We start from the raw sequence: 16,734 nt of genomic DNA on the forward strand, positions 1-16,734 counted from the left end.
TGGTGACAGGAAACTTTTGCTGAAGGTTAGATACGAACAGGGTACTTGGCTTGAAGAGATAGTTACAGGTTCTAATCTTTCAGGGCTTCGTATTTCCTCTTTTAGTGGACAAAAAGTAGTAATGTGAGAATGGTTTACTATGGTGTCTAAATGTATTTCACACTGAAGAGACCCAAGTTGAAGTTTGTCCACTTAGTTTATATAATAAAGAAAAAAAGCAAGGTCAGCTCTTTAACATACCAAACTTGAGTACTCCAAAGCACTGACCTTAAGTTTGAATTCTCTTTTGCAGCTGCAGCCGCCTTCGAAACATTCAGAGCATCCTGACACAGAGCAGCAAATCTCAACCTGATGGAATCCTCTGCATTTTAGGTTAGTTTGACTTTTCTCTCCTTTTATTCTGACTGTACTGATAAAGATACCATGAGTTTTAGAAAGATGATTATCTCTTCCTTCCCCAAGGCCCAGCTCTGTTTCTCAGTGAATGGGCAGTTGTTGGATTGGCACACTCTTTTCTCCCTACATTATTCTTAAGCCTATTTACTAATTTCAGGCAGATTTGCTACAATAGTAAGAACATCGACATTATGAAGCCTTATGAAAATTCAGTGGCTGGAGAGATGAGAGAATCTTCATTAATCTCTAAATTGAAGGAGAGGTGGAGAGAATTTAGTCCATATCTATTTGGAGTAAACATTGAGCAGTCTAGGCAGTGTTTGCTTTCTGGCTGGTGCTTGGCATAAAAGCTCAAGACTGAGGGCACTTGTGTTGGAGCTGGTTTCCCAATGGAGGCGGGGAAGTGGAAAGGATTAGAAGATGCTGAGGTTAAGGGAGCATAGAAGAGACAGAGGAGCACCAAGGGTAGGGACCGTGGTGTACAGAGTGAGGTGGTGGCTGAGAAAGAGATACAGAGAGGGGGTGAATAATCAGCAAACTGGCAGAATTAACAAAACCTGAATTAAGGGGAGGGACTTCTTGCCTCAGTAATTCAAAATGCACTTAGAGCTGCATGGCAAATCTGGGATGCAGTTATGAGTCAAATGGTGGCATATACAGAGCATTTATGTGGTTTCAGTCCTTTGTTTCTTCTGGGGTTGGGGGGAAGGAGGGATATGAAATCCAGCTGCATGTGCAAATAGCCCCTAGGAAAGTAACAGTTTTTTTGTACTGCTTTAATATCATTTCTGTATGTCACATTGACTTGTTTCTTATTATATAATCACTATCAAGATATTAAAGGATAAATTAAGGAATGATGATTGAAATTCCGTAGAGAAAAGGACTAAGGAGTGATTGTTTAAATAATGTGTTACAGTTAAAGGTGGAGAAATCTAGTGTAGCCTGAAAGTGTGTAAAGACATTAAGAAATTGAACAACAGCCTTGGTTTTTTGGGTGTTATTTGGGGTTTTTGTTATCTTTTTTAACAATGTAGGAACAAAACTTGAAGAAACTCCTTTAATGCATGGCAAAGAAGTTGTAAATGTGTGTAACTTAGTTCTCTTTTGGTCAATGCTAACTGTGTGACATGACTGTCCCTATTCTCTAGGGTAAGAGTTTAAGAAGTCTTCAGCTCATTAGTAACCTTAAATCTAGGCCTGTAAGGTCACTATGTCAACCTTCCAAGGAAACTTAATCATATAGGGTAACGTAGAGTCATAGAATTAACTAGGCTGGAAAAGACCTTTAAGCTCATCCAGTCCAACCATTCCCAGCTCTGCCAAGGCCACCACTAACCCATGGCAATGAGGGCCTCATTTCCATGGTGTGTGAACACTTGCAGGGACGGTGCCTGCAGCCCTGCCCTGGGCAGCCTGTTCCAATGCCTGAGCACCCTCTGGGATAGGAATTGTTCCTCAGCTCCATCTAAACCTGCCCTGGTGCAGCTTGAGGCCGGTTCCTCTTGTCCCATCCCTTGTTCCTTGGGAGCAGAGCCCAGCCCCTCTTGACTCCATCCTCCTGTCAGGCAGTTGTAGGCAGCCATCAGGTCCCCCCTGAGCCTTGTCTTCTGCAGACTGAACCCCCCAGGTCCCTCAGCCGTTCCCCATCACACTTGTGCTCCAGACCCTGCACCAGCTCCGCTGCCCTTCTCTGGCCCCACTCCAGCACCTCAATGTTTCTCTTGTAGTGAGGGGCCCAGAGCTGAGCACAGGATTCAAGGTACAGCCTCACCAGTGCCCAGTACAGGGCAGAAAGTCACTGAGCTGGTCCTGCTGCCACACTGGTGCTGATACAGAAATAGTATACTTGGGTTTTGCCTTTGATGCTAGTTGAATTGCATAACATACATCAAGTTGTGCCACCTCACCACTGATACCGTGGTATTTCTTGACTATTGTTAACTCTGAAGCTGCACTAAGTCCCAAACAAAGAATAGTCGCTCAAAACATTGTGCAGCTCTGGGAAAGTATTACAGGAGAAAGGAATTGCTTTATGTAATCCTCAGTTTAATGTGGAATGTTTAAGTCCATGCATAAGACCATAGCTGTTAATAAAGAAGCATTTCTGCTATGGAATTATAGGAAGTGTGTTTTGTTACTAGTCTTGTGCTTTGCACTAATCTCTTTTATCACCCACCAAGGAACTGTTGTTGCCTAATCTAACCTGTCTAATATAGGCAGCAGGATTTTTAGCATAACTTGTGATTAAGCAGGCATGTTACTGTTACAAATGCATTAAATCTGTCTTCAAATGCTACCTTCAGGTGACAAAGAATATGTAGTCTTTTTTTTAGTTTTAGTCCTGTTGACTTGTATGGGAAACATAGGCATAATGGTGTTTTTAGACAGTCAGTGCATGTTTCGGTTTCACTTGTCTGTCTTTAATGACCAAGAGTTAACGCATTTCCTTCACCCCAACTTTTATTTAACACATTGGACTGTGAGATCAAAACAATATAAACTTCTATGGCTTTGCTTCAAGGTGGTTAATATTTACACTGAAACTGAAAACAGCACTGTGAGATTGCAGTGAGAGATGACAGTGGACTATAAGTATTGATACCTTTTATCCTCCCAGAAGGGCATAGGAACACATTAGGGGCTCTATCAGTAAATCTTTATCTTCTGTTCAAGTATGACTATTTCTTTAGATACCTTTTTGGTATTTTCCCCTCCATTATAATCCATCCCCCACAGAGCTCTTGCTCAGAGGATGTGGGAGAAACCTCACCAGCGTTTAGTACATTACACTGATTGCTCATCCCATTCCCTTTCCGAATAGAGACTATGTTAATGACTGTTGTGCCACTTAAAATCATAGGATGACAAAGTGGTTTGGGTTGGAAGGGACCTTAAAGCTTTTCTAGCTCCAACCCCTGCCACGGGCAGGGACCCCTTCCACTGGAGCAGCTTGCTCCAAGCCCCTGTGTCCAACCTGGCCTTGAACACTGCCAGGGATGGGGCAGCCACAGCTTCTCTGGGCACCCTGTGCCAGCGCCTCAGCACCCTCACAGGGAAGAGCTTCTGCCTAAGAGCTCAGCTCAGTCTCCCCTTGGGCAGGTTCAAGCCATTCCCCTTGGCCTGTCACTTCAGATGGCAGTTTCACAGCTGCATATTGCGTTTGGGGCAAATCTCTAAAGGTGATGTGTCCATTCTGCAGCCTCACCATCCTACTGCCTCCCTGGCGTCCCTGGAGCTCACGTGCCTGTTCAGTGTGTAATGGAACAACTGTTCTTTGTTTCCATACACAAGGACGTGTCAGGAGTGCATGGCTGGGACAAAACCCAGGACTCTTTACCTGCAGGCTGTGTTTATGTCAGCTTAGCAGCTGTTATATCTCAGACATAAGGGATGGCCGAGCTGAATACATCTTGCTGTGCCAAAGGGGAGTCTCAGCCTGCCCTTAGACCACTCCTTTCCTCTCTTTACTCCCCACATGCATTTTACATCAGTGCTGGTGGCTGATATCTTGCATCTGCTTCACTTTACTGAGCAGACAAAATTTCTTCCCCTCCTCTCTGTATTTGGCCAAACTCATTTCCTGCCAGTTTAGCAAACTGAATAGGGTTGGGTGAGCCCTAACTGCAGGAGAAGGAGCGGGAATGGCTCTTTGGACACCAGTGGGCTGTTGGACTGAGCCATTGTCTCGCTAAACCCTTGTGATGAGTTGGGAACAGGCTGGGAGTTACTAAACTCCTGGCTCAGCTGGAGGCAGGCGTGGGGGTTTCCTCATTAATTCCTCCCCATTGTTCCATGGAGGACTCCTGATATGCTTCTGGAGGTATCTTTGTCATTGTTTCATTTCCTGTTTATTTTCTGCTGACTGTATCTGTTCATTTAACTCCATATGTTTCTGTAGAATAGTATTAAAGCCTCAGTATGAAAGCTGCTGTACTGAATACTTAAAACCCCAACCAATCAAACCTACACAAACCAAGTGTTCTTCAGAGTTAATGCCTTTCTGGTAAGCTAAAGAGAAATGAAGGCTCTGGGGAGATCTTGGCACCATGTTCCAGTATTTAAAGGGTGGCTACAAAGAAGACTTTTACAAGGAGTCCCATGGAAAGGACAAGGGGTGATGGGCACAAGTTACTGCTGGGGAGATTCCAGCTGGACACAGGAGGAAAATGTTTCCCAATGAGAACAGTCAGCCATTGGGATAATCTCCCCAGGGAAGTGGTGACTCCCCAACACTGGACACTGTTAAGACTGGGCTGGACAGGGTACTGAGCCATCTAGTGTAGGTGATGCTTTGCCTAGGAAGGTTGGACCAGCTGATGCTTGAGGTTCCTTCCAACCTTGGATTCTAGGATTGACCTATCACCTTGCTGTCCCTGAAAGGGACTGTCCTCATTCCTCCTTTGTGCCAGATTATGTGCTCATCTGATTGCCTTCAGAAGTTGCCTCAGGCAAGTAATCAGTAAACCAGATTATCTTCAGGACATTGTATGTGCTGCTTTCTAAGGCTAGAGCTGATTTCAAAGAGGCTGATGTGTTTAAATGGAGTTCCCTGAAACAATGGGACAGTTGCTTCCTGGAAGAACTGAGTCTCCAGTCCTGATTATAACTAAAATCCCACCTAGAGACAAGGGCATTAGGACCACTATTAGTGCACTGAGTCCCAGTGAAATCTAGATTATATTTCAGCCCCAGTTTTCACGGGTTGGGAAACATAAATAAAGTAGGGACAGTGTGTTTGCTTCTTCTTTCTCTTTTAAACTGTATTTCTGAGTTCCCAGATCCAGGGCAGTCTGGTTATGCAGAATACTGTTGGTACAGCAACAGCATAACATTGCAGCAGGGGTTGAAAATGAGTGACTGGGATCTCTTTAGCTGAGTCTTATTGATTCGGACCCGAGTTGTTAATGGGCTGCTGAGGCTCTTGGTTCTCCCTTTGTCAAGGGATGCCCATGATCACACAGAATTGTGTCTTTTGTAAAGAGCATGCTCCAGGGATGCATGTATATATATATATATAGAAATGGAAGATCTGTGCTAGAAGTTAGGGTGGCTGATTTTGTCTCTTCTGTAGCCTCACACCATGTATTGATACCTTGGAGTATACATGAGTTCTCCAAAGGCCAGTTAATAAGCAAACAATGAAGTTTATTAAGATGTGGGATTCAGTAGCTGGATGCAGGCATGGCCTCTGGTTAGTACTTTAAAGCTGAAAGGTAGCATAAATAAAGGAATATCATTAGGAGTATCTAGGATTTGTTCCAACTTCTGCTAAATTCAGGTGACTTGAGTACTTTGGTTTCCGATGGTAGTCCTGAAACCCAGACATTCAGGCTGTGTTATTACATTATCGATGTACTGATCTTGCTTTGGACAGTGGAAACAGACCTTAACTTGTTGGCCACCAACCAAATGTATCCTAATACTACTTGGTAGGAAAGTTGACGTTACTGCTTATAAGATACTTTGAAGCTGTCGAGACTGGTGACCTCTGTCTGAGGTGGATGTCAAGGATCCTGCTTTATGCATAGCTTTACTTGTGGAGAAAGCTTGATTTATTCCAGTAGATTTAGGAGCTGTGACTGTCTTCCAGAGAGATGAAAGATACTTCCTGAATCATAGAGAACAGCTTGGGTTGGAAAGGACCTTTAGATCATCCATTTTCACCCTCCCTGCCATAGGCAGGAATGCCTCAGTCTAGACTGTGTCACCTAAGGCTTTGTCCAGCCTGGCCTTGAACACTGCTAGGGATGGAGCATTTACCACTTCTGTGGGCACCCTGTGGCAGCGCCTCACCACCCTCACAGTGAAGAGCTTCTTCCTTATATCCAGTCTAAACTTCCCCTGTTTCAGTTTGAACCCATCACCCCTTGTCCTGTCACTACAGTCCCTAATGAAGAGTCCCTCCCCAGTATCCGTACAGCCCCCTTCAGATACTGGAAGCTGCTCTGAGGTCTCCATGCAGCCTTCTCTTCTCCAGGCTGAACAGCCCCAACTTTCTGAGCCTGTCTTTATATGGGAGCTGCTCCAGCCCCTGATCATTCTTGTGGCCTCCTCTGGACTCGTTCCAACAGTTCCATGTCCTTCTTTTTTTGTGGTGTGCTTCCTTTCTTCTAGCATTTATCTTCTATCTCTTCACGCTCCAGATCTCCAAGTGTTCTAGTTTGATATTCCCAGGGCCCAGAAAAGGCTTTCCTTGGAAGCTGCTCCTCTACCATTTGTTTTGTCAGAATACCTTTTCATCATTTGTTAGAAAGCCTCACTGGCTTTCTGGTGACTCAGGGATTGCACTCTAATACCGATAAGATAATGTTTAATCATGTATTCCAAAGCAGGAGATTTAGGTCACAGGATTAGTTTGTTAGGAAGCTTCAATCAAGAACATATTAATTACAATGCATCCTGCACCCACACAGATGTTGAAGTTTGAAATGCTAAGATAAAATGGAACTTTAGTTGATGCAGAGCACAGCACAAAACTAGACTTAATGTTTTTAAAGCAATGCCCATGGATTTAGGTCAAAAGTGGAATTCCAGTGTGTGGCAATGACCTTGCAACAACTCCTTTTTTTCCTCTACCCTGTTTTCCCAGGGTGTTCATGTCTTAAGTTCCCATTGACTGTGTGAGGGAGTTAATACTGCTGTTTTAAAGGTTTTTTTGTGAAGGAGTTAAACCTTCTCAGGTGTAGCTGGGACACGTAACACTTCACATGGTTTTGCTTTTGCAGGAATAGATAGCCGATACAATGAAGGCTGCAGGGAACTGGCAAACTATCTGCTTTTTGGCTTGTATAACCAGTATAACAACGACTTTGAAAGAACTGAGTTTCCTGAAGAAGTTCTGGATGGTGAGTAATGTACTCAGACCTGTTCTTCAGTCTTTGTGGAAGGAGGGTGAGCAGAAAAAGAGGCAAAACTACAAAAAATGAAGATAAGTCTTTAATTGTGTATATATGTCTGTAAAACACTGCTGAAGAGCTCTTGTTTGTAAACATGTACCCCCAAATGTTCTAAATCTAAACAAATCCAGCCCATGATGAGGAGCCCTACTTCAGTCATGGTATGTACAAACACGTGTTAGCAATGACTGTGTGATCGCATCTCTGGAGTTCTAGAATACTTGAGCTCTTTTTTGCTTTAACATGTCAGCTTGTTTCTGTAACATTTGGAAGGTGGCAATCACCACGATCATAGATTATTATTCCCTTACATGAAACTTTGAATATCTACTCCACAGTTTTAGTTGGAATAACCTAATGTAATATCAGGCAAGAGCAGCTCTAGTTTCCAGCTGCATAAGTGCTGTGTTCAGGACTCCTCACTGACACTCTTGGCTTCTCAAAGGAGAGGCTGATGCAAGTTCTGTGCAAGACTTCAGAATAAACCCACAATTGTTCAGAACAGTAAGAAATGCCCTTGTGCTTAGAACTGTATGTGATTGCCAGCTGTTTCTTGTTCTTTTTGTAGGGAATGTGTATTCAAATAGTTAAACCATTTTCATTCATTGAGGTACAGCATAGGAAAAATGTTTTCTCTCCAGTTTCTGTGAGGGGTTTTTTAATGCCCGTCTAATTTTGTTGATGGAGGCTTGATGCTGGAATAATATTGCTTCTGCTTGTTACAGATATAATCATATTGATAAAGCCTGACAGTGTCCATCTGTACTGTAACCCTGTGAATTATAATCATCTTCTGCCATATGTGGCATACTGGCGGAACTTGCATTTTCACTGTCTAACTGAAAATGAGGTAAGTGCAACGTGAATACAGATGAGATTTGGTAATGAATTGATATTCACAGTGCAACTTCTTTGTAACATTCCTTCCTGAATGCTTTTTTTTTCCTCTTTTCTCTTCGTTTTCATACTCAGCAGGGGAGTGATCTGTGTATTAATGGATATTAATCATTTTACTAATGTGTGCTAGAAGAATATGGTTTTAATACTTTATGTTTGTTGGAGCATGAAGACAAATATGCTCCCCTCACCCACTAATTACTATTGTTTTGACATGAGTCAATGATCTTTTAATGAGGAAAAACATGTGAGTTGTGAGAAATGCAGACTCTGAATCAACTATTACAGTTGACAGTGAGATTTCCAATGATGGCCTTCTTTGCTACCAAAGTAGTGTTTTAATGTGGTGTTTGCCAATAGTTCATAGAACCTTATTAAGATCATCTAGTTCTAGCCCCCAGCCATGGGCAGGGACGTGTCACCCTAGACTGTGTTGCCCAAGGCTCTGTCCAGTCTGGCTTTGAACATTGCCAGGAATGGGGCATCCTTCCTAACAGTAAGAAAGAGTTTTATCTAATCTGAACCTCTCTTGTTTTAAATCATGTCCTTTGTCACACATCCTGCAACTGGAGTCCATTGTGAAGAACCTGGCTTCACCGTGTCAGTAACATTTCTGTGGATGTTTCAAGGCAGTTAGGAGGTCCAGCCATTGCTTCCTTCAGGCTTGTAGGATGAGTGCTTCAACCCTTGTGGTGTCCCTCCAGTGAACTTGCTCCACAAGAAGAACCAATGTCTTGCTTGTACATGGCTCCCAAAACTGGATGCAGTATTGTAGATAGACTCCTATGAGTGCCTCATAGAGGGGGATAAGATCTTTAATATATGAACTGCAGAGCTACAGGTTAAAGCATGCCACAGCAAAATCTGAAGCCTGGCTTCACAATTCTTTTCCGATGCCAAAATCCCTACTGAAAAGGCAGATCTTAAAGCGTAACTGGATAGTGGTAAAACACATGCATTTTGGAATGGAGAACCACACACCTTGCTGTTTGTGAAAAGGAATGGAAAAGTTTGATTTCTGAAGCTGAAAATACATTTACTTCATTGCTGCTTCTTCTGAATGAGCTGAATGATGCATTCCCAGCCACATTCCTAACGTATAAGTATTGCCAGGTTCCTAGATTACTTCTGAAAGAGAAACAAATAGCTATTGCTGTGTTAGGCTTTAAGTGCATCCTGTTTACAGGAGCATTGTCTGTAGTGGCCTTTAAGATTGGTTTTTTTCAGTGATAAAAATAGCTTTTGCTTGCTTTTATAAAAATGAAACCTAAAAAGCTCAGGGGTCATAAAAATAAAGCAAGCAAATGCCGTACCTGGCTCTATGCACCTCTTGAACCTGGCAAAATCTTCAACATCTCCTTTCTTTCTTCTTTTTTACTTCTTGGAAGAAACCCCCTATTATTAGCATATTTCAAAATAGCCAAATAAGATAAAGTACTGAAATCTGATGAATATTATATAAGCTTTCTGGGTGTCATGGCTGTGTTGTTTATGGACCGGGCTGTGTTTATGCAATCTGAGGTAGTGAGCAAGCCTTTAGCACCCTGCCAAAACCCAAGGTCTTACTCTAACAGCATTTTAAGCCTTGAGAAACTGGCAGTTGTTTGGGGCTTGGCTTGGAACTGGAACTTTGATCTGACTTCCTGGGATTGAAGAAAGAACGTATCTTGGAGGAACTGGGGCTGCATCTTCAATTCAGGCTTGTCTTAAAAGAGCTTGTTCTTAAAATAACTTGCTGGGTGTACCCTGAAGCTTGCAAGAGTTATATACAAGAAGTTTATAATTGGGTAATTTGCCTTGATATTAAGTTCAGAGCACTGTATATAGAAAAAGGAAGAAAGTAAATAGACAAAACACCACTACCTTCTGATCTTGTTCCAGAAAGCAAATGACTCTTGAAGTACCCAGTGGGCCTCAGCCTGTTGGTTTCAGACTTGCTGCGAAACTGTCCCTTTCCAGATAAAAATCATCAGTTTTAGGTTTTTGTTGTGTTCTAAAGATGGTTTTTGTGCGATTTGGCTCTTCAGTCTAGGTTTTACACTTTTCTGAGCTGTAAGTATGATACTTGTGCTTTGCTCCTGCTCTTCAGTCTACTGAAGTCTTCAGACAATTTCAGTCTGCTACTGGTGTGAAACAGCAGTGTAGTGGTGTTCCTTCTTTCCTTCTCCTTTTCCTATATCCATCTCTCCCTCAGACAGCAACTGCTTCTCTTTGCTTTTTCTGTGACCTGAGGAATATCTTTCCCCATGAAATGTGGCAAGTTTTTTGTGCCACGTCAGTTGGCATCCTGAAAATATCTTTTATTGTTTAGAAGTTGTCCATAATCCAGTAGATGATATTGAAAGACTTCACCAAAAGCTGAAAATAAAGTATATCGTAATGCCTTCATATAACCTTATTGAAAACCTTGCTCTTAAGTTTGGTTTTTAAAGAACTATTTCCATTGGCTTGAATAAATCACTGCTCTGATGGAGTTTCCAAAGTAGAGACTAAAGAGGTTCTTAAGCTTCTGGAAGCTCTAGGTGATATTTTAGTGGATTATGTGACACTTGCTATGTAATTGAAACAGTAGAATAAATATCCTCTTTTCTGCAAAACCAACAATTAATTAGGCATGCCTAATCACATGTTCTTTTCAATTACTTCCTTCAGTATGAAGATGAGGAAGTTGCAGAGGAATTCAAGATTTCCAGCTTTGTAGACATGGTTCGGGATTGCAGTCGCATTGGCATTCCATACAGCTGCCAAGGTAGGGTGGCTTGGTTTCTGCTCATAGTGTTTTAAGTGCTCTGCAGCATGCAAATCAGCAGCTTAGAGAGTGAATATTTCCTTGCCTTTGGTAAGAAATAACTATTAGTGTGTCAGTAGTTGCCTTTGAGCCTCTTTTTACTTAAGAGTTGAATTCCTTTCTGAAAAATGGAAGCTTCATCTGGAGGGTGAATGCTCACAGCATGACTCAATTTGCATTCAGAGAAGTGTGTTCTGCTGCTACACAAGTTCTCTGTTCAGATGGGCGCTCCAGATAAATACTTCTTTATGTAAGGAGAGAATAAACATTTCGTTATGCAAGGTTCCTTTTTTAGCACTGAAAAAACCAGGACTGCACGACTTCCTGTTGTGATCTCTAGCCAGCCTCACAGCCCCAACAGTGTAATGTTGCATTGTTCAGGGAGGTTTGCAGTACCCCCAACGGTGAATAATGCCAAAGCAATGCGGTACTTGTATTTCACAGTGCAGCGTGAGCATGTGGGGCTTTGTATGATTTATTGTGGTGAGGAACCTGAGTACAGTAGGTGAGAGGCATATCATAAAGGAAATGACTTTCTATTTTTGAATCATGGCAGTTCAAAACAAGCTGATTCAGTTTTTTGGTTCTTTTCTGTTTAATTCCTAATTCTTCATTGCATCTCTTGAAGAACGGGTGATAAGCTCTGACTGCCTGAAAAATCACTAACAGGTCAGAGCGTGGGGGAAGGATGGCAATTCTTTGCTGTGAAGTACCTCAAGAAGGTGTGTGGGATGATCACACCTCACTTCAGATGGTTTATGGCTGCACTGATGAGTACCAGGGAGAAGGAATTTCCTCTCCCCTAACTTAAAATTCTGATTAACAGAGGGATGATGGCTTTAACCTCCCAGAGGAGAGACTGAGCTGAGCTCTTAGGCAGAAGCTCCTCCCTGTGAGGGTGCTGAGGCGCTGGCACAGGGTGCCCAGAGAAGCTGTGGCTGCTCCATCCCTGGCAGTGTTCAAGGCCAGGCTGGACACAGGGGCTTGGAGCAAGCTGCTTCAGTGGAAGGTGTCCCTGCCTGTGACAGGGGTTGGAGCTGGGGGAGCTTTAAGCTCCCTTCAACCCAAACCAGTCTGGGATTCTATGATGATGACAGTATTTTAGGGCTGAACATCTGAAGAAATTGGGGTAAGCAAAGATCCCTGGTTTTTATCTTGAGTTTTGATGGGCACAGTTTTTCTAATAGTGTTGGAATGAGATTCGCAGAGACAGGATACCCTGTACTAGACTGATGGCTGGTAAAAAGGCATATAATCTGGGGTGTAGAGAAAGAAGTTTCTAGAAGCTACATACTTTACTAAACCCAGTTTTTCATTAGAGACTTTTAAGTTCTACAAAGACAGGATAACTGTGATCCTTTAGTAGAATCTCAGAACAACTCTAATATCACACAGCAAGTTCAACTGCCAGTGTTTGTGAGATGATGTTAAACACAGCAACATTTCTTTTTCAGGTCATCTGCAGATCTTTGACATGTTCATTGTTGAAAAGTGGCCAATAGTGCAGGCGTTTGCACTGGAGGGAATCGGGGGCGATGGCTTCTTTACAATGAAATATGAAGTGAGTAGTTACCTTTGTCCTTTTATTCCATTCGCATTCTGAAGCAAAAGTTGACTCATGGGATTACTTCCACTGGAAAGTACTGTTTGAGATCATCTCATCCTGACTCACCACTCAAGCTTCTAAGTTGGGTGATGTTTTTAAGGACCTTAGGCAGCTGAGTTCTGAATGTGCAGGGATGGGGACACCACACTTTTGCTGAGAGACTGTTATGAGCTGCACAGCGCTTGGTCCTGGCTACACAGTGATTGTTTGGTCATTCTCCAAGCCCCCTGTTGGGATTTAGAACTTCTTTCCTTATTTTCTAGAGCCTCCTGTATCAATAACAGAAAACACTTCTTTAAACTCAGCTACATGGGTATAGATCTTCAAGAGCAGTGCAAAAGAAGCTGATTAGATTGGTTAGTGACCAATGCCTTGAGATAAACAGGGAAAATAAGAAGTGACTGTGTTTCTTATGTCAGTTTTGACACAAGAGATGCATCTGCTTCTCTCACCAACATTATTTATTGTTAGGTCATCACATCCTGCTGAATAGGGCAACACTCAAGGTTTTGGATCATGTTCCTAGTTTTCATAATGGTTTGCTGTTCCATTCTAAGCCACTTCTGTCGCTTGACTTGCTCATTGATTAATTCAACTCTAGCAGCATCTTCAGAGGACAGCTTTGTATTTATGTACTTGTTTGAAGCTTCCCTTATTTAATTTTCTTGGACCTCTGTCCCAGAAATGCAGATGTCCTATTTTTCTTGTCACTCCTCCATTTTCCAGCCAGAATGTTCTTTGTCTGGCTTCTGACAACTGGAAAAGCCCCCAGGGAATTCATAGTACCATTGTTAAAAGTCTCATCACATGTAGTACTGTACATGCTTGCTCTGTAATCTATTATATGAGTGGAAGTGTGCCTTTCTGAGCACTGTACTCTTCACATTGATACCTTTCTTCATCCTTTTTTAATTCATTCTACTGCTATTGATACTTTTCTTAATGCTTTTCTTCTTTTAATTAATTCCATCACCAGTACTGTAATCATCATCTTGTATCAACCTGTCAATGCTTTAACTTATCTATGTAACTTATAATACTTTAATGGTTTTAATCAAACCATTAAATACTAAGCACAAATAGATGAGCATCCTTGTTGTGGTTGGCCTAAGTATCAGTAGCCTCTGAAATGAGTCAATGGAAATTTGACTGTAAATTCAAGAGTTGTTTGGGTCTTTAATCATCTTTGCCAATTCCCTTCAGCTGCTTTGAGGAAATGCAATGACATTCGTAAAGACAGAGCCTCTCCTATTAAACTGTGGGAGTTGCTTCTGTCTTTACAGCATTCTTGAAGGATTAAGAAGGAGCAATGAAAATTCTCAGTATCTAAGAGTAAGCCTTTTAGCTCTAGCACTTCAGCCAGTTCCAGCCCGAGTTGTTGCTTTCTGCCCCCTTAAAATCATAAGGGCATTTCAAGTGGGAAGTGGCATTCTTGACTCTTTACGTAACTGTTTATGCATGGTTGTCTGGTAGGCAGCTGCTGTATGTCACAGAAGGGGAGGAAAAAACAGTCTATGGGAGGAAGTACATTTGGGATCACTGTAAATGACCTATAAGTGAAAACTGCCATTATTAAAAGGGGGTGTTCTCAGTGCAGTTTTAGCTCCTCAGACAGACTTCCCCTCTGCTGTGCATTTTGTGCTGCTAGATTTGAAGGTAATCTAATGAGCCGTGCAATAAATGTGCTTCATAAAATGTGCTTTTGTTACGCTCTGTAGTATTTAGACCACAGACGTGGCTGCCCCATCCCTGGCAGTGTTCAAGGCCAGATTAGACACAGGGGCTTGGAGCAAGCTGCTCTAGTGGAAGGGGTCCCTGCCCGTGGCAGGGGTTGGAGCTGGATAAGCTTTAATGTCCCTTCCAACCCAAACCACTCTGGGAGTCTATGATAACTTACTCTGTTTTTTTTCAGTGCTTTAAGGGCTGTTGTTCTATTACTCTTGCTACAGAAATCAGAATTGCTCAAGATGCTGTAATTCAGACAATATTAGTGTGCCATTAGGTGAACTTTTAATCAAGTGAGTGGTGGGGATTCTGTGAATGCAGAATTTATTCAGGGTTAAGTTTCCCTTAAGAATATATTTTGGAACAGTGTTCTCATGCATTGTCTCACTACTTGGAAAGAGGTATTGCTGGTTGCTAAGTTCAACCAGCTTAGCCGATACATTATGCTTACAGAAAGAATTGCCTGGTGTGGAGGACAGCTAGCCTTAGAATCTGCTTCTTGTCTGTCTTGTCTCAGAAAACCGATCTTTCCCTTTTGCTTGCACCAGCTGATGCTATTCTTTGCTCTTAACTCAACTTGAAAAACTCTGTGAGATGATTTGTTTGAAAGGTGGAAGCAGAACTTTCCACATGGAACCCTCACTGAGGAGATGGGTCTTGGAAACCAGAGCACTGACATCTAGTCAGTTGTTTTGGGGCCAGTAGTGTAAAAATAGTGCTGAATTCAGTGTTAAGCAGGGCTGTTAGAGCGGGCAGTGTGCTGCAAGTTTGTCTGTGTGGCTTAAACCCGAATCTGTGCCATTCTTCAAGGTGTTTCTCACAGCAGCATGTTTAAAATCTGTTTCAGTTAATGGATGTCAGCGTTGATTTGTGGAAAACATACAGCAAGATGGATCCTGTTTCCTTGGAGGACCTGCTCTTTGAGGTAATGCAGGTGAAATACTCTGAATCAGCTGCTACTCTGTTCGGGTAGCTGCAGAGCAAAACTGATGTGGTTTTGTTTGCTTGGTTCTAATAGTGCTTATGGACCTAATCTACTGGCTCTGCGTAGTGTTGTTTGTAGGGTCTCTTTCCTTAAATCTATCATAAAATCTACAAAAAACTAGAATAGCTTGTCTTGGATTCCTGGAATTTCTTAATTTGCCTGAAATTCTCCTTAAAGTATTTCTAAATAGCGTGTGAGTAGTCTTCAGGTCATAGGATTATGTACAAAGAACAGACTGGTGGTATATTTGTGTGGGTTAATCCTCCTTCTGCAGCAGGGGTGGGGGGTAAAATCCACTTTAGCATACAGCCATTCTTCCCGGAAAAACCACTTCTCAGGATCGCTTTAAGTGGGTAACAGTGACACATAGTGGCTGAACTGATGCTTTGTGAAATACCAACAGCCAGTGTAAAGTGATTCTTCCTTTTAAAGTGATGCTCTGATCTCAGTGCTGGAGAAGAAAGCAATGTATGACTATTGGTACATAGGATTTTGTTGTTCATTTTTGTTCAGTTTCTAGCTTGGCAGAAAAATAGGATTTTAATATGCAGGAATTTCATCAGTAAGTATCCTTTGTGAATAAAATACTGGTAGTTCAGCCCAATTTGGTTGTTTTGTCAATTGCTGTCATGAAAATTAGAATATCATACAGCTTACAAGGCTGTCAGTCTAAACAGTCCCTCTCTAATACTTCACTTCCCTCTTCCTGTGGAAGTGGGGTAATGTTCAGGCCTTTTCTTGTACTTGGTAAGTCAACCCTGAAACAGACTTCTTTATCCTATTTTGAAGTGTTGAACCTGAGAGTCGTTAAATTGGCTTCAAATTTTCTGGGAAAATAAAGTAAAAAATGGGGTTTTCATACAACTTTGGTTTCACAGACATTGGTGATTTCAAAAATGACTTATTTTTGCAGTGAGTGTGCTCTTCTAAGTTATATGTGACAAGTAACTGAAAGGAAGCTTGAGAGCAGCCTAGTTCTATGAGGCTCCTGCTTTATCAGCATGATGCAACCTTTCTTCATTGATGCTTGGATTTTTATGAGTGCAGCTCTTACCTGTAATCGCCTTCTTGTTTTACTCTGCTTCAGTGAGGTGTTACAGATATTGCCTTTTCCACTTACCAATGGTCTTTACAAATGCAGATGAAGAAATATGACTGTCTACCACTTGTGTATCATGAGCTCCTGCAGTTCCCCATCCTGTTGCTCACTTTCTGCCCATAAGCTCATTTAACATCAGATACACAATATTGCAGAACCAGATACAGACCTAAAAATCAAAACTTAAAGTTGTCCACGCATTCAATTTGGAGATCTTAAGGGGAAACAGGAGGTTGGAGTTGGGAGTGATCTCAAACCAGTGTATTTCCCTAGGTTAAGAGCAGATAGTGCAAAGCTCTGGTCATTGCTTCTCTCCTGCCTTTTCTGTCTCCCAGAAAA

At 42.1% G+C, this 16,734-nt stretch overlaps 1 protein-coding gene across 1 annotated transcript in view; it reads left to right on the top strand.

Moving 5' to 3' along the window:
- DNAAF9 (dynein axonemal assembly factor 9) overlaps positions 1-16,734 on the top strand; it is a 76,662-nt gene that overhangs the window by 11,693 nt on the left and 48,235 nt on the right. The window contains exons 2-7 of the mRNA XM_061351975.1: positions 293-372; positions 7,125-7,244; positions 8,021-8,145; positions 10,845-10,941; positions 12,435-12,541; positions 15,159-15,236. Coding sequence (XP_061207959.1) covers positions 293-372; positions 7,125-7,244; positions 8,021-8,145; positions 10,845-10,941; positions 12,435-12,541; positions 15,159-15,236 — 607 coding nt within the window. The remainder of the gene's footprint in view (positions 1-292; positions 373-7,124; positions 7,245-8,020; positions 8,146-10,844; positions 10,942-12,434; positions 12,542-15,158; positions 15,237-16,734) is intronic.

The sequence above is a fragment of the Neopsephotus bourkii genome, unplaced genomic scaffold (assembly GCF_033783945.1).
Source record: "Neopsephotus bourkii isolate Nb327-2 ecotype Australia unplaced genomic scaffold, CSIRO-AGI_Nbou_v1 NB_616, whole genome shotgun sequence".
Taxonomy (NCBI): Eukaryota; Metazoa; Chordata; class Aves; order Psittaciformes; family Psittacidae; genus Neopsephotus; species Neopsephotus bourkii.